The 27,995-nt window shown below is 43.8% G+C and overlaps 1 protein-coding gene across 1 annotated transcript; it reads right to left on the bottom strand.

The window, feature by feature from the left end:
* Positions 1-38: 38 nt before the first annotated feature.
* On the bottom strand, positions 39-27,894 carry pcsk1 (proprotein convertase subtilisin/kexin type 1; the record flags this gene model as incomplete). Its single annotated transcript, XM_080789345.1, has 14 exons — positions 27,624-27,894; positions 25,145-25,249; positions 24,253-24,375; positions 16,855-17,001; positions 15,092-15,168; positions 13,199-13,287; positions 11,639-11,811; positions 11,028-11,240; positions 10,570-10,670; positions 9,893-10,126; positions 7,954-8,111; positions 6,915-7,048; positions 1,589-1,741; positions 39-443 (listed from the first exon to the last, which is right to left on the bottom strand). Exons 1-14 carry the CDS (start codon positions 27,828-27,830, stop codon positions 39-41), a joined length of 2,319 nt encoding a protein of 772 aa, XP_080645471.1. The 5' UTR covers positions 27,831-27,894.
* Positions 27,895-27,995: the final 101 nt, after the last annotated feature.

The raw sequence follows: 27,995 nt of genomic DNA, 5'->3' as shown, positions 1-27,995 counted from the left end.
ATCCATTCCTCTCCTCCCCTCCCCTCTCCTTGGCGTCTTCACTGGCTGTCATCAGCGACCATGTTGAACAGCGCCTGCAGCAAAGATCTGTGGTCGTCTCTGAGGCCGTCGCTGTAGTCACTGTAAAGACTGTCCTCTGTACCTCTGTGTTTGTTTTTGAGCCTGTCTAGAGCCTGGTAGACGTTTTGATGCAGGTGTTGGGCATGTTGGGGGGACAGGCTCTTATCCAGGCGTTGCCTCCCCCAGGAGGAGGCCCTGGCTGGGGTTTGGGGCCCAGATGCCGGCGTCTGCCTGTTGAAGGCTGTGTGTAGGAGCCGCAGGAGGGCCAGGGAGGGAGAATAGGATGAAACAGCGGGGGTCTTTAGGGGCTCCTGCTGGGGGTTGGTGGAAGGCAGGTCTTGGGTGGCCTGGGTCTTCTGAGGGGGGTGAGACTGTGTGGGCTCCTTTGCATGGTCAGATAGACAGAGAAGTGGTTTAGTGAAGTGTTGTGCATAAGTATTACTGGCAAATAAACAAGACTAGTCAAAAAAATGCCACGTGCTTCTCCAGCTTTCGATTTTCAACAATTTTCATTTCAAGGACTCCCAATTTCATATGCAACAGGCTATGGTCACCCATTTAATGGCATTTCTATCTCTGGGACCCCAATTTATATTGTAAAATCAATGTTAACTTAACTCTGAGAGTGTACAAATGGAACCAAATGGGCCCGTTGTGGTCCATTTGTACACTCTCTGAGTTACAGACCATTTAGTTCTAAACTATCATTTAGCTGCAGGGACCCCCGGGAACTCCCTCAAGGACCCCTAGGGGTCCCCAGAACCCCATTTTGGGAACCACTGTTCTAGGGAGCATGAAAAATTCTATGGCAATGCAACCATTATAGTTTTTGGAACCACAGTATTGGATGGAGGGGGGACGACGACGACATACATACATCGACACATGGTGATGTATGTTTGTCTGACATACACACAAAGCCACACGTTGGAGTGCTTAGCACCGCTCAAAAATACCTCAAAATTGTACGCAAGTAGAGTAGACTACTTGAGTAAATGGGCGTAGTTTCGTCACACCAGTGTTGCTTTTGTCAACTAAAACTATGACGAAAAATGTTCGTCGACTACCTTTTTTCACTGGCGAAAACTAAATGGAAACTAAATTTAAACTAAGCTATGATGACTAAAACTGAGACTAAATATAGTGACAATTTCGTCAACAAATAAACACTAGACTAAAATGTTAGGAAGGGACTAGTGGACAAGAGATCCAGAGTAAGTCATCTTACACTTGGTTGCATGCTGAAAATAGCAGATCTACAAGCTCCCAACGCGTCGCAGCACGACGCATTATGAGCTTGTAAAATCAGTCATTACGACGGCATCAATGCCTGCCAAAATTAATTTTAGTCGAATAAATCACCTGTAGATTTAGTTGACTAAAACCTTTTGATATTTAGTTGAACACCAAAACATTCCAGGTGACTAAAATGTGACTAAAACTAAATTAAAACGTTTCAAGAGACTAGTATACGACTAAAACTAAAACTAGAAATGTGCTGCCAAAAACACCACCGCTCCCTCCTCACCTCCATCATGTGTTCGACGCCCCGCCGGTCGTTCTGCACGGCGTTGTAGGGGACGTACACCCTGGGCGTCTTCATGTGCTCCGGCTTCTCCGACGTCCCGTGGAGAATGAGCTTCCAGCTCAGGATGCGACCCTCGTTCTCCATGCGGCCGGACTGCGAGAGAGGGGGGGCCCAAAATGGTGCCGTTATGGTTTAACATCAGTGTTCTGTACGACGACAACAGTACAAACTAAACACGTTGAATTAATTACTTGCGCGAGCAGAGCAGAGCGCGCAAGTACTGTTTTCGGCTGCGTATGTCGGTGACTGCCTCGGTCGGGCCAATCAGGGATTGGGAATTTTTTGTGGTCCGGCTTGAGCCAATCAGGGATTGTGTATTTTTGGTGGCGTCGCTCGAATGGTGGGCCCTTATTGGCTGTTGACGGTGACGTAACTAAGGTACGTTTCAAGGTTGTTATAAGGTCAATAATGGGTCTAAAGGGTTTAGAACAGCAGTTGTAAGAGACATTAGTTAGTAGCAGTACTTGCGCGCTCTGCAAGTTGTCACCTCGACAGAGTGCATTTCTGGTTATTCGTGCACACTGACCGGAAGACCTCAATGACAACATTTATGTTGTTATGTATGTGATTTAGGGGTATTGTCTCCGCCAGGCCGACCGACCTATGGTTCAAGAGTTATAGGCCGAAACGTATAGCGTCACAATGAGGCCAATGTGGCCGAGCGACGGCACCAACATACGGAGCCAATCCAAGTGGCCGAGGGGGGGGGGGGGGGGGGGCACCAACATATGGAGCCAATCCAAGTGGCCGAGGGGGGGGGGGGGTGGGGCACCAACATACGGAGCCAATCCAAGTGGCCGAGGGGGGGGGGGCACCAACATACGGAGCCAATCCAAGTGGCAGAGGGGGGCACCAAAAATACACCATCCCTGATTGGCCGAGCGACAACATCGACATATGTGGATGACGTAACCAATTTGAGTTTAAAACTTATATAATAGGACACTTAAAACATTTAGAAAACATTGTATAGTGGATATCTCGAATGGGTTTTATAGACATAACTCAGATCTTTCAATAAAATGATTGCTTATGGCAAATTAAATTGATTTGACATAACTTAAAAAGTCCATGGATGCTGATACCGTATGTTTCTATTTGCCTGTTTGCCAAAGAAGCTTGCAATTTACAATGGGAAAGAGAATATACATAGGCAAGACATCCTCGCACGTTGGGTGGTCTGGAATAGACATGGGGTGGCAGAAGGGGAGAGGGACGCGCTTTGCACACAAGTTGGACATGAATGGCCTACTTGTGCACGAGCAGAGCGCAAGTTGGCAGCTCGACAGAGTGCAACAGCCGTCTCCAACGCATGGCCTTTTTTCCACCACCATGATGCCATGTGGCAGCCTATGTCTATGGACTTTATACAGAACTTTTATTCCGTATAAACCTTTTAGGGCACTGTGGGCCTCAAATATGTCCCCCCTCCCGTGACTTCATACATGATCAAGATGTAAGGCTCACACTATTAATCGTATACAGCTTTTGTCCCCCACATGTCTCACACGCCATTGACAATGAAGGGGAAATTTACGCCATATGTAGACGAGCAAACCGGCTAACCAATCACATGAATTCAGGTGTTCATGAGATGATGTATAATGATAAGAGCGCCCCTCACTTCACAGGGGTGTGATTTTTTCATATGTAGGCCACTGCACTATGAACCGTCCCTCCCAAGTGTTGTACAATGCACATGCTGCCCTTATGGTTTCATTCAAGTGAATGGGAAAAAGTAATTCAGTAATAAATTAATATCTACTAGAAATGCACTCTGTCGAGCTTTTGGCCTACTTGTGCGCGAGCGTGCAACATATTCACATTCTCACCGCTACAATGGGTTCTAAATATTTTACGTTTCCTATAAGCCTATAAGTTTAAAAATCAAATTGGTTACGTCATCCACATATGCCAGTGTCCCTCGGCCAATCAGGAACCACCGATTTTACATAAACATACATAGTTATAGTTAGGTCATCAGCCAATGCCTGATTGGCCGAGCGACGCCACCACCAAAAATTCACAATCCCTGAATGGAGTCACCAACATACGCAGCCGAAAACAGTACAGTACTGCTCACGCAAGTAATTAAACTGTACGACATATCGACTAAAATCTTATGACATTTAGTCAACTAAAACCAGAATAACACTAAAACATTCCAGGTGACTAAAATATGACTAAAACTAAATGAAGTTTCATTCCAAGGACTATGACTAGACTAAAATAGAAATTTGCTGCCAAAAACAACACTGGTGTCAAACTTTTGGGGTGTCCTGTTCTCCCAGAAATACTGCTCCACTGCGGCACGGCTAGCGTTATCTACCAGGAAATACTCATGATTGTTCAGTATATTGGATAGTATATTGTATTGCCAACAATTAAAAGCACAATATCACCAATTAAATGCAGCACCTTGTAGTCCATTTAAGCCCTGACAAAGTATACAAACAAAATAGTATATGTAGAAAAACAAATGATAAATACTAATAGTACTGCTGCTGGTGTGAATTCAGGTTACATAAACCAAGCGTAAAAACATGTACCGGTAAATATGGATTTTTTTAAACATACCATAAACCCACTAGACTTAGTAAACTGGACCTGCTCTGTAGTTTTTCGCTTTCCCCTAGAATATGAATGCTGGGGTTAAATCTAAAATCCTACACAGCTATGACTGACAAAAACAAACACAAAACAATCTGTGAACAGTATTCAGGTAGGCCTAGGCAACTATACTTACAGCAGCTTCCATATGGCAAAGCAACTCAAAGTGCTTTACAGGATAAAAACAAATACAATCAGAGTGCACTTTAAAAATGAATAGAGAATAGAAGATACAAGGTCTTATTACAATAAAATAAGATAAAGGAGTACCGGTATACAAATACAAATGGTAGCGTTCACAAGAAATGTGTGAAATACAGAGAGCCACGCCATTAAAAAATATGATTTTGTAATTGAAAATATCACACGCAAATTAACTCATGTTGATGTCATCATATTGATCACATTGGTCTTGCCCAAATATGGAGGCATGGTAGAATGATCTTACGAATAGATTGTGGAAAAAAGGAACAAACCCCCCTCGACAATAATATTGTGAACGAAACAAAACGAAATAAAACAAAACAAAACTAAATGGGATGCCTTTTCACCAGGGAGTTAGTGTGAACCTCTGGTGTGCACATCACACTCTCCTAGCAGCAATTCCTCCTGCCAAACACCTTGGTCTTTTGGCACGCACTCTTATTCTTCAGCAGAGACGGCACCATACTAGACACGGCGACCCTGGTGACACTGAGCTGCTGCTCTGCCTCCCCGGTCGTCTGGTTGCGTATCTTGGGGAAGCATATCTCCTCCAGCCCTTTGAGGCTCTGCAGGAGATTCCTCAGCTTGTCCCTTATCTCGTCCCCTGCTCTTTCCATCTGACTCTCCATGTCCATCATCGTCTGAACTCTTCCGCTCAGAAGCTGGTTCTCATTCAACAGGTCTATTTTCTCTTTGTCCCAGATTTTCTCCTTTGTGAGAATCTCGTTACTGAAGTACTCGTCCATAGTTTTCTGCTCCGTTTCCCAGAGCTTCTCTTTAATTTCCATCTCCTTCATGATGCCAGCTAGCTCGGATTGGAGTTTTTTATATGTGGTCTGCATCTTTGAGGTCATTTCCTTCCTTCGGTCATCCATTTGATTGAGTTCTGTGACTCTCTTCTCTTTAAACAGTTGAATCTCATCCTGGTTTTGTATGTGCTGTTTCTTCATGCGTTCAGCCTTCACACTCGCCGCGCTAAGATTCTCTTTCAGAGTCTGGTTTTCTTTCATCTTTTTCTTCTTCTCCCTTTCCCATTGATGCTTCTTTGTGAGTAGTTCTGCTCGGAAATGATCTTCTATATTTTTCTGCTCCTTGTACCAAAGTTTCTCTTTGTTATTAGATTCATTCTCTATGTGGATTCGCTTTCTCCTTTCGTTCTCTTCCTGCTCCCTGATGGTGCACAGCTGCTCCCGGAGCTCTTCATTGGCCGGTATCATGCCTTTGGTCATCGTGAGGGTTTCATTGAGGTCCACCTGATGCTTTTCATTGCTTGCCTTCTGTTCGACGAGAGCCTTGTCAATCTTTTTCATCTTCTTGTTTTTTGCAATCTTTTGGGAGTTCAGTGACGGCATCGCATACTCGCAACAAAATTTAATCGTGTCCATGTCCTCGATCTTTTCAAATCCCTCCCTGCTTTCTCTTGCATCATCCAACAGCTTATTCAAGGCCCCATCCTCCTTGTCGAATGCCATGCCTAACCGATCCTTCACCTTATTAAACTCATAATCAAGTTCAAGTTGATCTTTTTCGATCTGGCGTTGAATTCGCGTGTTAACGTGGCCCATCCTTGACCCCATGTTGTGGCCTTAATGTCGTACCCCTACCAGATCGGTGTAGATAATACAGGCGCTTACTAGATTTGTACAAGCAGTGGAGGTTTTCAGGCCTATATACTGATCATGCGTGACCATGATACGTCACCAGCCGTACCGATTATGGCGTTATGCATCTTCCACGGCGATCGGCGAAAAACAACAACACTGAATTGTGTTTTTGAGAGGCCCTAGCCCCTCTTATGCCCAGCTTTCCAGGTTTGTGTGAACACAAACATTGGTTTGTGATTGGCCGATCACCCCATAGTGATGATTTGATTGGCTGAGAAAAGTACATATTGAAGCTAAAAGTGAGGACGCAAATTGTGATTGGCCGGAATGAGATGATATGATGTTGTATGATGATAAGAGCGCCCCTCACTCACGGGTCTGATTTTTTATATCTATATACAGCTTTTTTCCACACACGTCTCACTATTTGCCATTGACAATGAAAGGAGAAATTAGGTCAAATGTCCGCCAAATATGACGTAAATTTAACCAACCAATCACGATGATGTATAATGATAAGAGCACCCCTCACTTCACACGGGTGCAGACCAAGGCGCAGTTGGAGGAAACACATCGACTCACTGGCCTTGGAACATCTCGGAATCCCGAGACGTCACAAATGTTGCTCTGGAGAGGGAAGTCTGGAGCACTCTGGTGGAGCTGTTGCCCCCGCGACCGGGACTACGGATCGCGGGGGCATGTAAGTGGTGAGCCAGTCTGCTATTATTTTAAAATCTTGAAAATGCGGCACAAATCTATATATTCTTTCAGAGCGAACGTTTTTTTTATTTCGACGTCGGGCCTAAATGGGTTTTAAAGAACTTAAAGAACCGTGCCGTGCAACTCACCGTGTCTGTGACCCTTAAGGTCCAGGTGCCAGTGGGGTCCTCGCCCCACGTGTGGACAGACATGAAGTCCCAGTTCCTGAAGCCGTTGGAGGACGTGTCCCGCTCCCGCTCAGCCAACAACACTGTACTGGTGCCTGAAGCCAAACAACAGGGAATGATTGATGACATTGTATTGCAAGCCCTTTTGGGATTTAATAGATACTACTTTAATGTTTGTTTAGGGCAGTAAATGATGACGTAAGACATCATCTCGCTGATATAAATACATCTTGTAATGCATTTATTTCATTTTTCACAGACATGAGAACGTCAACATGCACCCAAAAATCTTGGCGCGAGGGTGATTGCTAGGGTTTACTTATTAAGTAAGTACTGCGATCGGCTGGGTATGCATGGTCCCCAATCAGGGACCAGCATCTCTGGCAACGTTATTAACTGCCAATGAGTGACCATTATTCCTGGTGATGCCAGTGGTGATGTCATTGGCATCGCCAGTGGTTATGCCAGTGGTGAGCGCACCTCATGGCACGCTCTGCTTGCGCACAAGTAGGCCATGCATGGCCTACTTGTGTGCAAGCCGCAAGTTGGCACCTCGACAGAGTGCATTTCTAGTTGATTTTGTATTCATCTTTAGGGCCCCAAATCATACCCCTAGAAAGCACTAGTGTCTATTTAAAACACATAGTGTTTTTGCATATTTTGACAGCAGAAACTGCCTGTCATAATTTCACCCCCTCCCTATCTAAAGATTGGACAGTATTAGGATGTTGATATTAATTATGTATTCATCCTTATGGCCCCAAATCACACCTTAGAAAGCATGAGTGTCATTCGCTGAAGTGGCAGTCAGCTGACCAATTGGGTGGGGTACTTAAGCTCACTAGACTGCATGCTTCTTCCTGCCTTCCTTCTGCTTATGGTTCCTGGTTGTTGTTATGTGATACAGTATATGCACAGAATTCTCATTCTATAATAAATATTGGTTAAATCTAAAAGTTATCTGTCTGAACTATGGTTAAACACAAAATTGTCTGCTAACCTGACGGCGAGGTCAGTGTGATGTGCAGGTCTCCTCTCCTGGTGTACTCGATGCTGGCCTCCACCTGCACGTGTTCCAGTGAATGCACCGCGTTCTCCTGCCCCGCACAGGCCTTGGTGGGGATCTCTATGGTTATCTCTCCTGCTGCCTTCAGCGCCCTTTGGGAGGAATTGGTCATTAGTCCGATTCTACAAAATGCCTTCAAAATCAGTAGCTTAAAAACGTCAGATTTACAAGCCTGCACCGCGCTGTGAGCTTGTGTCTCACAAGCACATAGCTGCTTTCTACGGAGCCCCTGAATGGCCATGCAGTCAAAATATATTTGATCTCGTCCGAGATAGTATCTTGTACGGACGAGATAATATCTTGTACGGACGAGATATTTTCTTGTACGGACAAGATATTACTGGAACACATAATCGTAATACCCCTATAGTGACGGTATACAGAAACTCTGCCCACATTCTGCCATTCAAAGACATAATCCCTCTCCTTTTCCTGACGAAAACATGAATGAAGGGATTTCCCTGTGCAAGCTGACATGAAGCTAGAGGGGGCTGTTCTGGAGAATCAAATAGAAAGGATCAAAGTCATCTGGCTAGCAGATACATGGTTGTAACGAGGTAACAGATACATGGTTGTAACAAGGTAACAGATACATGGTTGTAACGAGGTAACAGATACATGGTTGTAACAAGGTAACAGATACATGGTTGTAACAAGGTAACAGATACATGGTTGTAACAAGGTAACAGCCACATGGGTGTCAGCGCCATTGAGTCTCATGAGCCAAAGCACATAGAAAAGAACAAATGACAACTATATCAACCCAACTTTGGTTGATAGCAAAAGCTTCATAGCCATGCATGCTTTGTCCTCTTTTGATGAACTGAGGACAACGCATGCATGGCTAAAGCTTTTGGCCGTGGCCACTAAATACATAACGTTGGCATCCCTTTACTTTGGGCATGTACAAATCTACAAGTTCACTGCGTCAGAGTATAAAATAGGGCTTAAGTGGTTAATCCCCAAAGGACTGTAAACAAACCATTTAGTCAGATAACAGAGGGAAGGCTCTACTGTACTACTTCCATTTTGCACACTGTGCATGAGTTCACTGGAGGACACAGCTTAGCATTCTGTTATTAAATTCCATTATTCACCGGGCAAAAGTTAATTACTATTTCCGCATCCTGTTGAAAACAAATCTAAAACCCCTGTTTTCAGAACAGAACGTGTCACTGTCGTCCTATAAAGCCATTCCAGGCTTAAGCCTGATTTATTCTGGCATTGCGCGCCCCCCAAAATAGGCGACCTACAAGCTCACGATGCTGGTGTGTGACGTATTGTGAGCGTCAGCGACATATTGTGAGCTTGTAGGTCGCCTGCTTTGGGGTGCGTGACAACAGGGTTTTGTTATTTCCGCCATGGCTTCGCATGAAACCCAACAGATGTGTCCTTAGCACCGCAGATGGTTTTCATCTCATTGAACCAAATGTTTACGACATCAGGACATCAAATTCATTGAAAAATGAAGCACTCAACAGACTCAAGCACTCAATGAAAAATGAAGCACTCAAATAAATTAAGCACCAGAACCAGGCACTGGTGTGTAGACAAATTGATGACCCATGGCATGTTTATAAAAAAAGAGAAAAGAAAAATGAAATTACAAAATGTATTTATAACTACATTTTGTATTCTCCAACAGTTGCCTTTAATTCTCTTGTATGAGTTCCAGGATATATATATTTTATTTCCTGGCCAAGAAGCAACCAACACACACTTGACAGGTACAAGCTTTAAAATGGTACCAGTAGTAAAAAAAAGAATAAGAATAGCGAGACTAAAGCTGAACCCATACTTTGTCGTATGACCAAAAATATCATAATTAATCAGTGGTAACTGTCCACAACCCACAGCATACGTACGTACGTACCTGGGCTGGAAGGAGTCGTCGCGGACGATGCACTGCTTTTTCTCAGGGGCGTGTTTCCAGGTGGCGGGGTCGGCCAGGTCCACCAGGGCCTTGGCGTTGAGCAGGCCGAAGCCAAAGCGACTGTTGACCATCAGGCCCGCTCCGTTCCTCTTCCAGCCCGGGTTGTTGGCCAGAGGGTCAAACTCCGAGGTCCACACCACGATGTGCTGCAGGTCCCGCCACGTCAGCTCCGGGCTGGAGAAGAGGGTGACAGGAAGGAGACCGTTAGTATATATATATATATCCGAAAATGTGTTAAAATCGATTGGAACTGGTGTCAATTGAAATCACGATTTGAATCGTGATGCAAACAGCAGTAAAGAAAAGAAAAGAAAATCCAAGATCTTTGATCTTTGTGGCACTAAGTAAACTTGACAGTTGACTCTGTACTTGGTTTGCTGTTTTTCCCTCTACACACCAAACCTCTTCTGCGAGGCGTTTTTGGCAAATATGCCCCTCAGAATAGGAATTCTAGGGTTCAAGTGGTTGTAAAAATGTTTAAAAAAAGAAATCGCAAAAGGATTTGGCCAACCCCCTGTAGTAATTCTGAGGATCCCTTAGGGGTCCTGGACCCCTTGCTGTGTAGATTGTGTTTGTTGAAGTTAACAGGTTCACTGGGTGTGTGACGTATTGCGTACTTCTGTTCCAGTGCCAAAGCAAATATCCCAGCAGCCAGTGGGGCGGAGGCCGAGGTTCCAGTGTGCGTCTCCGTACACTCGTTGTGTAGATCTGCGCTCGTCTGTAACAAGAATGAGGGACAAAATAATATAAAAACAAAAACACATTCCCTGCTGTTCTCCGTAATGAGGCCAACGTATGCGGGTTCTAGGTTGCTATAGGCAACGAATACAACCGGAAGGAAACATTTTGCCTGCCACAGATTTTGAAAAAATGCATTTATCTCTGATTCTTTCTCGTAAAATCTACAAGCTCGCAACGTGGCGCAAAGCAACGAGGTTGTGCGCTTGTAGATCTGTTATTTTCTGGTTATTTTCCCGGGGCAAACGTCTAATTTCTCTTTTGGGTCTCGACCTCAAAAGTGTGGAAACGACCACTGCTTTACACCGCCGCCGGCACCACCACGCAAACTACTTACAATCCTCTGGTCGGTGTAGTCCCCACTGCTGTACGCCGTGGCCAGGGTGGAGGAGCACTTCTCAGCGTACCAGGGCGACAGGCCCTGCTGGGATGCGCTGCTGATGGAGATGGTGTAGATGCTGTCCGTGTAGCCGTCGCAGTCACAGTTGTCACCCTGACGGCCGCCGTTGCCCGACGCCCACACAAAGATGGAGCCTTTGCCGCCACGGCCCTGAGGGAGACCAACGATGTGTGACATTGTCAATGTCCGGCACAGGCAGAATACCTTGTATAGGCCAATGTTCAAAACCGCCCAGGAAATGTTATGGGCGGGGGGGAAACAAACTTGTGTTCCAACCTTCCAAGCTTTGTTAATAAAATAAGTACAGTGAAAATAGCAGATGTACAAGCTATGACATTGTAGCTCTTTTTTTTATAATTATGAAGTTTGTGCAAATCTTTGAATAAAGCAAACTTTTTTAATTTGTGGGTCCTTGACATGAAAAGTTTGAGAACCACTGACTTATTATTGTTATTTTTATATCATAAAAAGAAAAGGAAAAAAAAACAGAGATCATGTCGATTTTGAGAGCTGATGTGGGTGTGGTATGAATGTACAGTATACTGTACCTTCTGTATGCCGTATTCGAAGGCCTTCTGGGCCAAGCGTCCGGGACCTTCCACCGTCTTGCCATCGTCGTTGGGTCCCCAGCTGGCACTGTAGATGTCCACATGGTCGGGGTTGAACCCGATAGAGCTGGCTTCAATGGCGTCGGTCACAATCCCGTCCAACATACGAATCCCTGCACGGGGAAAAAAATCACAGCAGATTCTTGGTGCCTCCTCGCCACCATTTGTCCCTAGAGGCATGTCACAATTATTACATAATAATCGCCTAGCCTGGGCACCATTCCATTTCTGGTTCATGAACCGGTCGGGAGCGGATGATATCGCTACGTCATGTTGTAGTATTGTTTTGTAGTCTGCAATCTTCCGGAATTTCATTTTCCCTCAAACCGATTTTTCTCAATAAAAGCTACAGGCTACGAGAGCTTTTATTGTTATTCTTCCGGTTTGAAGGATAAGGAAGTTCCGTTTGATTGTTCCTGCCTGATGACTACAAAACAATGACTACAACATGACGTAACGATATCATCCTGATGACTACAAAACAATACTACAACATGACGTAACGATATCATCCTGATGACTACAAAACAATACTACAACTTGACGTAACGATATCATCCTGATGACTACAAAACAATGACAACAACATGACGTAACGATATCATCCTAATGACTACAAAACTATACTACAACATGACATAACGATATCATCCTGATGACTACAAAACAATACTACAACATGACGTAACGATATCATCCGTTCCAGACCGGTTCACACGGCACTTTTGGAACTGAGACCAGGCTTTCCTCCGAGGTGGAAAGCCTGGTGAGGCGAGGCTAATAATCGCCTAATCGAAATTACTTCATATAATCGTAATTATTACAATTATTACAACGTGTCACATTGTAAGGTTGTAGCTCAGCTAGTTCCTCTCTTTTAAAGATTTATTGTTCATCACAATTATTCGTATGACAATACAAAATACATTTTGGAATCGTGACAGCACTATTTGTCCCCACAAAACTTGTGGTAAAAGCATTTATAAATGTATATAAAATGTATAAGCTTGGCTTTTAGAAAGGGTTCCTTTTGTTGAATGAAAGGTTGAATCAATGGTTAGGGGTAGATATAGGGCTCCATTTCTGTTACCGCTAAACCCCTTATCCCTAAACCTTCTTTTATTTTTTTGAATAGTTCAACTAGCCAATCTACATTGACACGTTCTGAGCTTGTAGACTGGCCATTTCAACTATTCAAAAATGTTTTGCAAAATAGTAAAAAAAAAAGCAAAGAAGTTTAGGGATAAGGGGTTTAGCGGTGACGAAAATGGAGCCCTTACTGTTGTTACTGTTATTTGCATTGTAAAGGGCTTTTAAACTATTGTTGCTTGTGAAAGGACCACAATGGAAGTAAGTATATTTTGTGTTTATCCTCAAACTCGCATGCACGCGCGCACACACACACACACACACACACACACACACACACACACACACACACACACACACACACACACACACACACACACACACACACACAAGCACGCACACACGTCCTACCTCCAACCTTGGCGTTGTACGCGACCCCAACACCACATTTGTTGTTGTCTGCCTGCATGGCGATCTCACCAGCACACCTGGTCCCATGCCTTAACAATTTACAATTTACAATTTAGGCATTTAGCAGACGCTCTTAATCCAGAGCGACTTACATTAAGCAAGAACAAAAGCATGGGAATACATCACATAAAAACATTCATCATGAAACATGCGTAAGCTAAGAAAGTAACAGTGGAATATCTATATAATGAAATTTATACGTATAAACTTTACATATATACTACTATGCTATACATATGTACTATGGCGTGCTATGACTATATACAATGCAATTCTAGTGCTGTCTACATAACATGCTATAAGTCTGTTTCAAATGCTATCTAAGTCTACAGAAGTGCTATCTAGGGTAGAGTAAGTGCTATTGGCCATGATGGAGTCTGAAAAGGTGGGTTTTCAGACTACGGCGGAAGATTGGGAGTGATGCTGCAGTTCTGACTGCCATGGGAAGTGCATTCCACAGTTTTGGAGCCAGAAGGGAGAAGAGTTTGGGACGTGTGGAGCGTTGTCCCGGCGTTTTTAGTGAGGGTACTTCCAGCTTCCCTGCGTTAGCTGATCTGAGTGCGCGGGAGGGTTTGTAGGGTTCAATCATACTTGCAAGATATGGGGGAGCCATACCTTTGGTTGCTTTGAATGCCAGCATCAGAGTTTTGTATTCTGTGCGGGCAGCGACCGGGAGCCAGTGGAGGGAGCGGAGCAGGGGGGAGACATGTGAGAATTTTGGCTGGTTGAAGACCAAGCGAGCTGCGGCATTTTGGATCAGCTGGAGAGGCTTAAGTGCACATGCTGGTAGGCCAGTAAGGAGGGAGTTACAATAGTCAAGTTTTGACAAGACTGTTGTCTGGATTAGGAGCTGGGCTGATTCCTGGGTGAGGAACGGTCTAATTCGTCGTATGTTATAGAGTGTGAACCTACAGGATCGAGTGACAGCTGTGATGTGAGCTTTGAACGAGAGCTGACTGTCCAGGACAACACCAACACCTTAAAGCACACCGTCAACAACACGCACGCACACGTACACACACATACATGCACACACACACACACATATATACACACACAGGACGCGGAACATACGCACACAGACAGGAAGGACAGCTATTCAATGTGATGTTTTTGTTTGGCTCTCACTAAATGACATGTTTAACATAGCAGATATGGATTCTGAGACAAGGGTCATCTGAGTCATCTAAAAATTGAGGCCCCGTGGTTTGATGACTAAGCGTTCACCAGAAATGACTAAGAGCCATTGTTTACTCCAACAATAGATTTGTGCACATGTCACAGCGAGTGTGTGTGTGTGTGTGTGTGTGTGTGTGTGTGTGTGTGTGTGTGTGTGTGTGTGTGTGTGTGTGTGTGTGTGTGTGTGTTCAGATAATCACATTCATTTTGCACAATCGTTCCAATAGTCCACATTTATATATATATATATATATATATATATATAATATATAGAGCTAGATGAGTAAATAGCTACATTATTTCCGCTATTTCTAAAATAACATTTCTGTATGCTTAAGTGATTTGTCCTGTGAAATGTTTGTTTCAGAAGCCTAAAAGCCAAACAGAAAGAATTTATTTACTTTTATAATGTACCAAATGTTCAACGGCAAAAACACAATTGAATCTTTAATCGCAATATTTGTGTGGCAATTGAATCATCAAGTAAAATGACGTGAGCGTGATAAGTATAAATTCAAGGTTCAGGTTCACTTAATTTGTCATTTCACATGTTTGCACAAAATCGTACTCAGGACCAGCAGTGTATATTTAAAACCTATCAATGAAAGATAATAAGCATAAAATCCCAAATATATAATGCTGCAGTCAACATACTTGTTCTCATTGGTGGAGTCGTATCTGGGGAAGGGGTCCGGGTCGTTGTCATTGAAATCGTAGCTGGCTGCAGCATCCTGCATGTGGCACAAAAACAAAAGGATGATTTCACTGCACCTCAGTGACTAAAATGTGACTAAAACTAAATTAAAACTATTCAAGAGACTATGACTTAAACTAAAATCTAAATTTGCTGCCAAAAACAACACTGTTGGTGACCCCTGATAAGGGGGGGGGGGGGGAGGGTTTTGTTATTGCTGTCGCAAAATGTCGTGCTCATGTACAGTCTTGAGACAATTTGTTATGATGTTGCAATGGCCTACACGCGCTGTGCCTGCATGCACAGAGCTCGAATGAGACGGTCACATTATGTTGCCCAACACCCCTCCCCCTCCCCCTCCCCCTCCGCCTCAGTTCAGTTGTTGAAGCCTCTGTGATTAATGAGTATTTCAGTTAATTACAGAGGGAGTCATCTCCATCAGCACCCACTCTGTCTGCCCCTCCCCCCCCCTGTCTCCATCGTACATCTGTGCTGTTTGAAATCCGAACCCACAGACACTTGTAGAGGAAGAGGAGCTTTTAGAGTTCTCTTCTCAAAAGGACAGAGCGAGCCAAATGAAGTGTCATCTCCAATACGTTATCGCTGTTATCAACGTGTAATTATTCACCACACACACACACACACACACACTCACATGCTCACATGCAGGCAGGCAGGCACGCATGCACAAACGCACAAACGCACACACACACACACACACACACACACACACACACACACCACTGTCAGCTAATTAAAATAATGGACAAAATTATATTTATATCATATTTTTCAGGTAAAAAATATATAGAATATGACATTTATAAAAACAAATATAATTGAATTTTAACATATTCAGTGAAAAAATTGATATTATCATAATATAGAAAAATGACAATCTAGAAGAAAAAAGTCCTTATCCTCTATTTTTACCTTTCGAAAGGTCTAAAACGAACTGCAAACAGATAACTGCATCATGCGTCACCATCCATAGCAAACATTAGGCCTCATGCTGTGTTTAGACACGTGTCTAGGAAACAAGATTGCAGAAATCCTTGGAGGCGTTTTTTAATATACTGCATTTATTTATGTTCTTTATGAATCGCCCTGTGAGGTGTCACCGACCCCGTGGTTGCTTGGGAACGACGGCACAGTTGCCATGGATACGGTGTCTTATACACGTCACCGTCACCCCCTCATCCCCCCCCCCCCCCATTGGGTTCCGTTTGTGCTCTCAGAGTTGGGGTAGATGACGTACTGTAAGAAAGAGTCCTGCGTAGTTGGAAACATTTTTGTCTGACGTAGCTGGGGTACAGTAGACACTATACACCAGCTAAGATGTAACAGTAGACACTAGACACCCGCTTTGATGTAGCTGGGGTACAGTAGACACTATACACCAGCTAAGATGTAACTGGGGTACAGTAGACATTAGACACCCGCTTCGACGTACCTGTTGAAAACCCCTGCCCCTATAGGAATCGTTAAGGAATTGGACCGCTAAGAGCGATTCGTTAAGGAACCGGAATTTGAAAAACCCATTTGAAAAAACAAATTGGAAACAAATGGTTGGTTCCATTTTGTACACTCTCAGAGTTACAGACCCATAAGGGTCCATTTGGTTCTACACCATCATTTAGCTGGGAACCCCCTGGAACTCCCTCAAGGACCCCTGGGAACCACTGTCCTAAAGGATCCCAACCCTAGTAAGAAGGTGTCTTACGTAGTTGGGGTAGATGTCGGTGTGGTTCCACTCCAGTCCATCGTCCAGGACCGTGATGACCACTCCTTTCCCCGTGATGCCTTTCTTCCACACGGGGATCACATGCAGGTCCAGCTTGGGCAGCGAGGAGGACGTCCGCGTGTCTTGCTGCATGGGAAAGACGAACGAGAAGAACAGAGGAAGATGTGAGAGGCAGTGGTTCTCAAACCAGGACCTCCAGGAAAGAATGTTCTGGGGGTGCGAGCTTGTGCATTTGCAAATCTTTGGAGAATTTTTGAGTTTTCTGAAAAACACATGTTGCTATATATTATAGCTCAAATCTAACATGACACAGATGCTTCCGCGGTTTGAATGGGTTCTTAGTTTGGGGGCGGCTAGCTGTGTCAAATAAATTATGATATCCCACTCCACACAGCTGAGCTCAGGCCCCTCTCAGAGATGTCTCTCTGGGTCACTATGAACACACTCTGTGCTTATCAGCTAACAATGAAGCATGCTGAAAACATGAAAGGTCGCATGCACACTGTACAGCTTGGGTGGCTGACAGACGCCGCCTGCCTGGCATCGTTTCCCCCATTGACCTTTTGGAGAAATCCATTACCAGCCTGTTGGCTTTTCCTTTGTCCAGCAGTCGTCCACTCCTCTGGCCACTTGCAGGCCGACAGCTGCACATATCTCTGTAGTGTTTTCTCCGCCGTCCAACACACTCTGTGCTCTAATGATTAAGTTCTGCACACAGTGGTTCCCAAAGTGGGGTCCTCGAGACCGCTTGACCGCTTATCTCCATATGTTGTGTTTTGTCGTAATGGAATGCCCTACTTGATCATGTTCTTGATCAGTGTCACACAAAAGTATATCAAAAGTAGCAGGTCCGCAAGCTCGAAACGTGAATCCTGAAAAGTACGTTTTGGACATAATAATTATGTCCCAAAACCTTATATTATAAGTTTTCCACATGATTTCCATATGATTATGAAAGAATAAGAAACTAAAGGGTCCCTGGCTCAAAATCTTTTCAAATGGGCGTGAATACAACCAGCACACAAGCAGACATCTGGTGCCTAACAATGTCTCGCTGTTATAATTCGTTGTAACTCCCAGGGATCATGTGCAATAGTCAGTCAGTCAGAAACCTTTTATCTCTCTTTTCTCCAATTCATTTGATGTGCTGGTCGGTGCCTTGCATGGTTTCCGCCGCCATCGGTGTATGAATGTGCGTGTGAATGGGTGAATGTAATGCACAATCTATGTAAAGCGCCCTATATAAATGCACCATTTACAGTCAAACAGAAATGTAATCAGTACAGGGTACAGTCACTTCCAAAGGGATCACTGAAAAAAGTCCTTGCGGACATCTCATTTCCATTCAGGTCCTGTGTATTCAATTCATAATCTACTTTGTTGTGCAAGAAGAGTATTGTGCAAAATCTGTTTCCAAGGTATAACTGGAAGTGGTTAAGTGTGTCTGTGGGTTTTATAAATATAAAACCAATACAAAACAACAGCTCGTTGCAAAATAATTATTACATTGAATTTATTGGAACATATATTTTCCATTTGCTGGAAAGTTTTGCTCATACGAGGTTTCCGTCTGACAGAGACAATTATGGTATTGTATAAGCGATGTGTTCGGCGCAACAACACCAGCATAAATTGGATAATCAGCGGGAAGCGAGGAACGATGTGCACACGCACGCACACACGCACGCACGAACGCACACAAACATCCTGACCGTGTTAATTCAACTCTGAGAGTGTCTAGAGATGGGGAACGGAATGCTTACAGGACCATTAGATGGTTCCATTTGCTGGATTCAAATCTTAATGCACCGTCCTGAATGGGGCTTGTTAACACTCTGAATTTGACAGTGTTGGTCTGCCTGCGTGCACGGGAACAAATGATGATTCAGAGCAGGAGGCGTGACTAGATAAAGAAGAAGACGAGCCGCTCTGAGCGCATTATGCACACACTGCTGAGCTCCACCCCAAGATGTGACTCATACTGATACCCCCCTCAAACCCCCCTCTGTCTGTCTGTCTGTCACTCTCACTTTTTTGCCTCTATTGATCTGTTGATCTTTTGTTCTTATCTCGTAACTTAACTATACCTCATCATCAGAAAGGCAACAAACTCCATATCTTCTCCAAAAAACATGCAACCTGTCCTTCTGTATTGTATGTTTAAATGTCTTGTTATCTCAGCACATGCCTACAAATGACTCACTTGCTGACTGTTATATAGGTCTAAGATCCCCCCCCCCCTGTGCATACAGCTCAACTATAAGGACTCAATGGGCAGAACTCTGAACACACAGCACACAGACTATAGGTGTTTAACTCTGAACACACAGCACACAGACTATAGGTGTTTAACTCTGAACACACAGCACACAGACTATAGGTGTTTAACTCTGAACACACAGCACACAGACTATAGGTGTTTAACTCTGAACACACAGCACACAGACTATAGGTGTTTAACTCTGAACACACAGCACACAGACTATAGGTGTTTAACTCTGAACACAGCACACAGACTATTAGGTGTTTAACTCTGAACACACAGCACACAGACTCTTAGGTGTTTTAACTCTGAACACAGCACACAGACTATAGGTGTTTAACTCTGAACACACAGCACACAGACTCTTAGGTGTTTAACTCTGAACACACAGCACACAGACTCTTAGGTGTTTTAACTCTGAACACAGCACACAGACTATAGGTGTTTAACTCTGAACACACAGCACACAGACTCTTAGGTGTTTAACTCTGAACACACAGCACACAGACTCTTAGGTGTTTTAAACAGAACTCTGAGTCTAGGCGTGTTTCCTCCTCCACGTCATCAGTGCCCATACCCGAAGGCGGGGTTGGCGAAAGGGCCTTTCTGTGTGGAGTTTGCATGTTCTCCCCGTGTCCCCTAGCCTAGGGTAGGTACCCTCACAAAAAACATGCAGTAATCCTGGTCACTAAACTGCCTCCCCCTGGCCAGCCGGGGAGCCTGATGGAGGGGAAAGGAACTGGTTGGAATAACGTGTTCCTTCCACGCGCTACGTCCAACCAGGGAAACTCCCCCCTGTCAGGTGTAAAGGAGCAACTTGGACACTCAGGCATGAAGGAAGCATGAGTTCAAGTCCGTTGCTCTCCCCTTGTACCCCATATATGGGGACTAGGTTGGTGGAGGGTGTGTAGAGCCCAGGATCACATTAGATGATTGACACAGGGGTGAAAAATGGGTTACAAAATCGTGGGATAAAAAATATAATAATAAAAAAAAAAGTCTGAACACACAGACTCTTAGGTGTTTTAAACAGAACTCTGAACACACAGCATACAGACTCTTAGGTGTTTTAAACAGAACTCTGAACACATGTGCATACAGACTCTTAGGTGTTTATAACTCTGAACACACAGCATACTGACTCTTAGGTGTTTATAACTCTGAACACACAGCATACTGACTCTTAGGTGTTTATAACTCTGAACACACAGCATACAGACTCTTAGGTGTTTATAACTCTGAACACACAGCATACAGACTCTTAGGTGTTTATAACTCTGAACACACAGCACACATGTATTGACAACGGCACAGCTATTGCATGGGGTGCACGTATAAATACACACGCACGCACGCATGCACACCACGCACGCACGCACACACACAGCCACATATGTGACCGCCTCTGGCAAAATGGTCCTCATCTCAAATAAACTCAATTGTTTTTAAACGGTACAATCATTTTAAAATGGTCATATCTCTGAACTTTAATGATCTGTAAAAAACTGAAAGAAATTACTCTGGTCGAGATGAGGGCCTTTCTGTCAGAGGCGGCGGTCACATATAGGAAGCAAGTACAAATACACCATGAGTCACTCCTTCCGAGTAGAACGATGGCCTCGGCCGATAAAGAATGAGATGTTCTGCTCATCCGTCTGTATTGTCTCATCTCTCTCCTGTTCTCTCTCTCTCTCTCTCCTGTTCTCTCTCTCTGTCCCTCTCTCCCTCTCTCTCTCTCTATCTCTCTCCATGTCTGCCGTGACATCTTCCCCATTCACTCAGATCTACGCACGCACGCACTGTTTCAACATTCTAAAAGACAAGTGTAGGGTAGATTAATGATGATAAAAAAAACCTGAGACCACATCCGTGAAATAATGACCGATGTCCGATGTTGGCATCGGGTCCAAAAATGACCGATGCATTGGTGCATGAGACCGAAGTATCGGCCAGGCTCTTATATATGGCACCTACCCGCATGCACACTGTGGATATATAGATACTATTTTCTGTCCTCTTAGTTTTACCACCCTTTAAATTGGGTAACAGAATGCACATTAACTGCTTGCACAGTAACATTAGTGTCATCAGCTGCAGATGGACAGAAATGATTCATTTCAATTTACTTCCTTACTTTCTGCTGCCTGTGACTCATGTCGCATAGTTAGTGAAGGCGCAGGGAAAATATTACTCCATGCATTATCTCTTTCTCTCTCTCCCTCTCTCTCTCTCAAACACACACACGCATACACACACGTGCACACATACAGTGCACGCACGCACACACGCACACGCACACACACACACACACACACACACACACACACACACACACACACACACACACACATACACACACACACACACACACACACACGGATGGCAGGTGTTCTGAACGTCTGACCGGCACAGTGCTGTCGTTACTGTTGCATCGATGACCATCTGATGGGAGCAGTGGAGTTAAAGCTGCGCTACGTAACGTAACCTTCCTCTTCTATACCCCGGTTATAAACGCGGTTTCCTGCACAGATTGCTGGTTCCATTTGAATTCGTTCTGCAAATTGGTTCTAATATCGTTTCCATCCAGTTTGAGGAAAAACAAATACTAAATAATAATAAAAAAGCACGGCACAGATTGTCCTCAGCATCTGACTGTGACCTGTGAGTCTGGTAAAAAAAACAATTTGATTGAATCGTGATAAATGTCAAATGTGTTTATCCAGACCTGGACTGACTGGCCACTTGACGTACCAGACATATATATGTCCGGTGGGCCGACCAATCAATGCTCCCACCCAACCAATTGTTTTTCTTTTTGCTTCCCCAGTTTTAGGATTATTATGGTAATTATTAGAACATGGAGGGGTGTTTTTCCAGTAAAACTGGTGGTATTAGGGCTTGTTTGTTTGTGTGTGTGCCTCGACGGAACGGGACAGTAGAGTATCTGTTATCTGCGTGCCGGTAGTGGTTTGGCCGGTCTGGGCCAAATGTCAGTTTTTTTACCCGACTCAGTCCAGCCCTGCGTTAAGCTGCCGTCGTGCATTTGAAGGTTCATTTGAAGGTTACAGCAAATCCCATTCTTAAAAGATGTAATTCATAGCTAGTGGGGGTGATCCTAATCCAAATGTCGGGGATAAAGAGGAATGTGTTGGTGTTGGTAATGGATCTGTAGGGGAAGCACAGCTGTGACAAATGACATCCATTGTTATGCGCCAGCCTAATGCCTCAATGGGCTAAAGAAGCCCTTTTCAGTGGCAAATTGGGTCTTAATGCAGGATGCTCTGTTCTGTCCAACATGCTTGATCCCCCACACCGACAGCCACAGACAGGTGACGGCAATTAAAGATGTAATTCACACACAAAATTAGACGTATTGTCTATCAATTACAGACCCTATGCATGAAGCCTTGAATGCATGGAGATTGTTGTCGCATTGCTGAGCCAATAATTTGATGAACGGGAATCGGTCAATAGGAGACTCAGTAGGAGACTCCGCCGGTCATCAAATTATAGGCCTATCCTTTTAACAAAAAACAAACATTCTCCATGAATTCAAGACATCATGGGGTCTGTAATTGATAGACAATAAGTAATTGTTTGGTGAACTACTCCTTTAAGCGAATGGCGGTTTTGGGACATGCAAAGAATATATTCTATTGTACAGTATGTTACTACTGTAAGTTACATTCACATGCCATTCACACGCACGCACTCACGCATGTTGGTATTACTAAACTTGTAAGGGCATTGATATTTTAGGACGGCGGTTATATGAATGCCATCTTTACAGGGTTTTTTTTTTTACAGGGTGTGTAAACAGGGTGTTTAAACTGAAAATAGCAGATCTACAATCTCATGGCGCCTTGCAATCGGTTGTCATTGGATTTCGCTGCCCCCTAAATTGTGAGGCACCAATCAGGGCCCAGTATGCGAATGTGGGGCGGGTTTATCACCAGAGGTATAAGTTTAACATAGTTTTACTGGTTTAGGGTCAAGGTTAGGTTAGGTATAGTTTTACTGAGTTAGGTTAGGGTCAGCTATTTAAAATGTTTGTATGGTCTTCTTTCTCGCAACTTCAGTGTTCTATGTTTCAATGGCTTATTGTGCGTATTGCAAATAGTTCGGACCCTGTTATCGCTGCTTGTAGCTATATCTCATATTGACTTCACATTTAGTTCATAATAAGTTACTTTTGCACGATTGAAGGTGAATGAAGGCAGCTATTGGCAAACAAACAAATCTGTCTTGTAGTCCTCACCTGATGCAACAAAAATCTGTATTGTAGTCCTCACCTGATGCAATCATGTGTCAATGTTGTCAGTTACTGGGAAGTCGGTAGTCAAGAATTTTCCACAGAAAAATGGAGATAGATTCTCAAGAAGAGAAGGAGCGCCAATGTAAGGTGTGCCCATAATGGCATGTGTCTGCTCGCTCATACATAAGATACGATCAGTATAAAGTGTCGCAGTCCCGCTCCCTTTCATGACGACGCCAGGCCCAGGAAATAATTCCCAATGTATTTTCCCCATAGACATTTCAAAAAGTATTTATTTAAAGACCTTTTAAGCGTCGTACAAAGCCAACTCGAGTTGTGACAAATCATGACAACAAATACAATATTTTGGACCAAACAAATAATTACAAAGAAGAAAAACAACAAAAAAAAGTGTTGTAACCTACTTTTTTATTCTTCTTTCTAATTATTTGTTCGGCCCGAAGAATTGTGTTTGTTTTCACTTTGAGAACCAATGATATCAAAAGAAGAGGCAAAGTCTCTTCTTTTGGTTACATGTATGTACGTCTTTAGGCTGAAGGGTGTCAGGAACATACCAGATACCACTGCTGGTTCCACATGGTTACATGTATGTACGTCTTTAGGCTGAAGGGTGTCAGGAACATACCAGATACCACTGCTGGTTCCACATGGTTACATGTATGTACGTCTTTAGGCTGAAGGGTGTCAGGAACATACCAGATACCACTGCTGGTTCCACATGGTTACATGTATGTACGTCTTTAGGCTGAAGGGTGTCAGGAACATACCAGATACCACTGCTGGTTCCACATGGTTACATGTATGTACGTCTTTAGGCTGAAGGGTGTCAGGAACATACCAGATACCACTGCTGGTTCCACATGGGGTCGTCGAACAGTTTGTCCACCGGGCAGTCCCTGCACTCCCGCAACGACGCTCGCTTGCTGCGCTGCCTCTCGTACTGCTGCTCCGCCCACAGCACCTATCAGAGAGTAATCAGAGTATGTGATATCACATTATTATTATTACGTTTTACCTTACTTGAGTATTTCCAATAAATTTACTGATCTACTCCACTATATCTCGGATCCAACTATACTCTTATGTTTTTGTTATTTGTTGTTTTTGAGTGGTGCAACCACTCCTATAGACAGCTATGTGTGTGGCTGTGTCCCTGGGTCTGTCCCTGTGTCTCTGGCTGTGTCCGAGCACAAACAGAGCGATTAGTATTAGTTCACCACCAAGTGTCACTTTGCACAGCCTAACACACAGACACAGACACACACAGGCCAGGGAGGAGTACAGTACAGTACAGTACAGTACAGTACAGTACAGTACAGTACAGTACAGTACAGTACAGTACCACTCACTTCAGACGGGTCTGACTTTTATGGAAAAATTTAGAATCGTGTGAGAATATATTTTTCCATGAAATGTATTTTCATGGTCAAAATGAGAATCGTGTGAGAATCGGATCTCAATTCTCGAGATTCACATCTGAGCAGGAATCGTGCAGCACTACCCTCACAGTGCGTTTTAACAGCGGGCGAGCATCGGCTGATCACATCGCCTAATCGCTCGGTATCGCCCAAAAATATGAATTATTTTAATCTTTTCGGGCAACATTCAGTCGCCCACTTTTCGACTATCTACTACTTGCTATCGCCGGTAGTCGCCGGCTGTCGCCCGCTGTTAAAACGTACTGTCAGAGTTAGACTCGGGTCTTTTTACTTTGTCCAATTAGACCTTACCCGATCATCCTCTGTGAGCCTTTTGGTGATATGTGGGGCACTTCTCTTCATCCGGGGAGGATGGCTGGTGTGTTTAATCAGGAAAAGGTTTTCCATGGCCCCGATCTGCAGACAAGACAAACAAGAACCTATTTTATACCTGTATGTATAGGAAGGGATATCTCACCACAAAAAAACATCCTGCATCCTGTCAAGACATTATACGCAAGAACTATGACTCTATGGGCCCTATTTTCGTCAGTGCTAAACCCTGCTTATCAAGTTATTCCTAAACGTATTTGCTCTCTCTTCTTTTTTTTTTTACTGTTATACTATTTTTTCACTAGTAAGAGACCACACCTTCGCTCAAGATTAACAGTTTATTGAAACAGAATGAGATGAATGCGGAGTGGAGTGAGGAACCCACGGTAGGGCGAGACTCAGGGTGGGGGCATAGTCTCTGGAGCTGACGGTCATCTTTGCTCTACTTGGAATGAGCGGTTGGTCGTCTCTGCTCCGTCAGTGCCCCTCCTGGATTCCTAGAGAATCGAGGCGGAAGGAGGAGGTTGGGGTGGAGGAGAATGGCGATTTTGAAGAATAGTGAAAATAGCCGATCTACAAGTGCAGTACTCACAACCCATGTTTGGTCTGTCGTGGAGCAGAACAAACAACTTGGTTGAGAGATCGCAGGTGTATTTATACTGTGGTGATTGCACCGGGGATTGGCCGGGTGATAATGAAAGGCAGGTGAGTTTGATAAGGAGGGAGGAGTTGTTGATAATGAGGGAGGAGTGGTTAAGGTCAAGCGGAAGGAGGTCTCTTGACCCGAAACTGCGTATAAATACAACTTCCCTTAAAATTCTTCAACTAGCCGATCTACATCAACACGTTGTGAGCTTGTAGATCGGCTATAAGGGGTAAGGGGTGGCGCAAGATATAGCCCAAAATAAGTCAAAAATGTGTATTTTCACTTTGGATAAAATCTATAATGTTTCTTGCCTGACACTATACACTGCGGCAGGAGTTACATTTAAGTGCTGCTAAATCAGATAATATGCTTACCGGTACTTTATTTCCAAGCACCAAAACATGGATGGGTCATATGGGCAGATCCATTCAGAGTCAGACATATCTCATCTCATGCTGCTGCACAGTAAAACTCCTCAGGGTGAATTGACCCATTTGTAACTCTCAGAGTTACAGCCTATACTGTAAATTAAAATGACATTGGCCTATTTGCAGTGACAGCCAGGCCACTTCATTGACGCGGAGAAGAGTCAAGGACAAAAGCAGTAGGAATGGACAGCATTTCCCGGAGAAGCTACAGGTGGACAAACAACCTGTTGGACTTGTTTAGTCTATATACAATGATCTTCATGAACAGGGATTTTTTACAGCCAGGCTTAAAACGCAGGTTTTATAATGTCTAAAAGACTCAAGTGAAATGTGGACCATTGTAGCTGCATACTATGATGAACCGCAGAACGATGATGGTGATGATGGTGGCGGTGGTGATGGTGATGATGATGATGATGAACAAGACAGTGGTATAAGAACATACAGTACAGTTTAAATCCCAGCAGGGCTGCAAGGCAGGACTGAAAGCTTAAGTTAATCATTGACCACGGTCTTTAAGAGCATCAGGTTCATGTGAATTAATGAGCTGGTCGTGCAAAGATCCATACTCTAATGTGTTTGCAGTGCACAACACAGGCCTGTGTGAACAGGAGATAAGGTGCAGGATTGGGGAAATGAAAATAAATAAAAACATACTCAGTTTTGAGTAATCATGAGGGTTGTGTGTACACAATTGAGTGATAGATTGATTGAATCTGTGTGCTTTTACGGGATGACAAACGCTGAATATAATAATTTGGGCTATCATAAAAGCCATGAGTTTGCTGTTAAATGACATTACCAATTAACCACTAAATCAAATAACAGGACATTATACAGTATAGTTACACATAAATGTTGTTGTTTTTCATCACAGTATGAATAATCTTATTTTATTGCTAACCCATTAAGGCTACCCTACCCTTAAACAAAACAGTGTTGAACCACATGTGAAAATTAGGCTTGTTATCACCCTGGATCCTACAATGAATGACCATCTCTGGATATTATATTCATCATAAGCAGCTATATTATATAGTTTCACTTTCAACACAACACAAGCCCTGTTCTGTTCTTATATGCACACTGAAATAATGCAGAAAGAAAAATAAAAGCTCAAAGCATCTCGATTCTCGCGGAAGTATTTTAGGTGTAGGCTACAATATGCATCATAGCTACGACTGACAGCGTCGCTTGGCGACAAAGCCAAGTCAAACTATATATAACGAGATATATTTTAGCCTATAGTGCATTTCGCCAAGCGACACAGCCAGGCTACTTTGTGGAAGAAATAGGCTAATCAGTGTCAAACGATTCGGGGCGCGTTGGTTTGGTGGTTGTTCTCTGCTCTGCTCTGCCCTCTCCCCCTCCCTCATCAACCTACCGGTCGGAGCATCTGGTATCCCAGTTCACGGGCCACCGTGTCGGCGGCATCCTTGCCGCCGGAGATCTCCACTGCCCACTGGTTGACATACACTCTGTCTAGGTCTGACTGTGACACAGCGGCGGCAGCGTCCATAGAGGAGGAGAGGAGAGCCGCGACAACACAGCAACACAGCACAGCCGCTGGGCGACGACATCTCACTTCCATCTCAAAGATTACAAACAAAAACAAAAAAGATAGAAAAAAAAAAGAATAATACAAATTATACAAAAATAGCCTCTACAATAACACTGCCGAAATGCTCAAGTCTAGAGCGATAATAATCCTCATTAATAAATAAATAAGCCTTATATGAATTAATTCGCCTCCCGA

This window comes from Protomyctophum bolini, assembly GCF_963924005.1.
Source record: "Protomyctophum bolini genome assembly, chromosome: 2".
NCBI lineage: Eukaryota > Metazoa > Chordata > Actinopteri > Myctophiformes > Myctophidae > Protomyctophum > Protomyctophum bolini.
The sequence above is the reverse complement of the archived record's forward strand: the minus strand, read 5'-3'. Positions and strand labels throughout refer to the sequence as shown.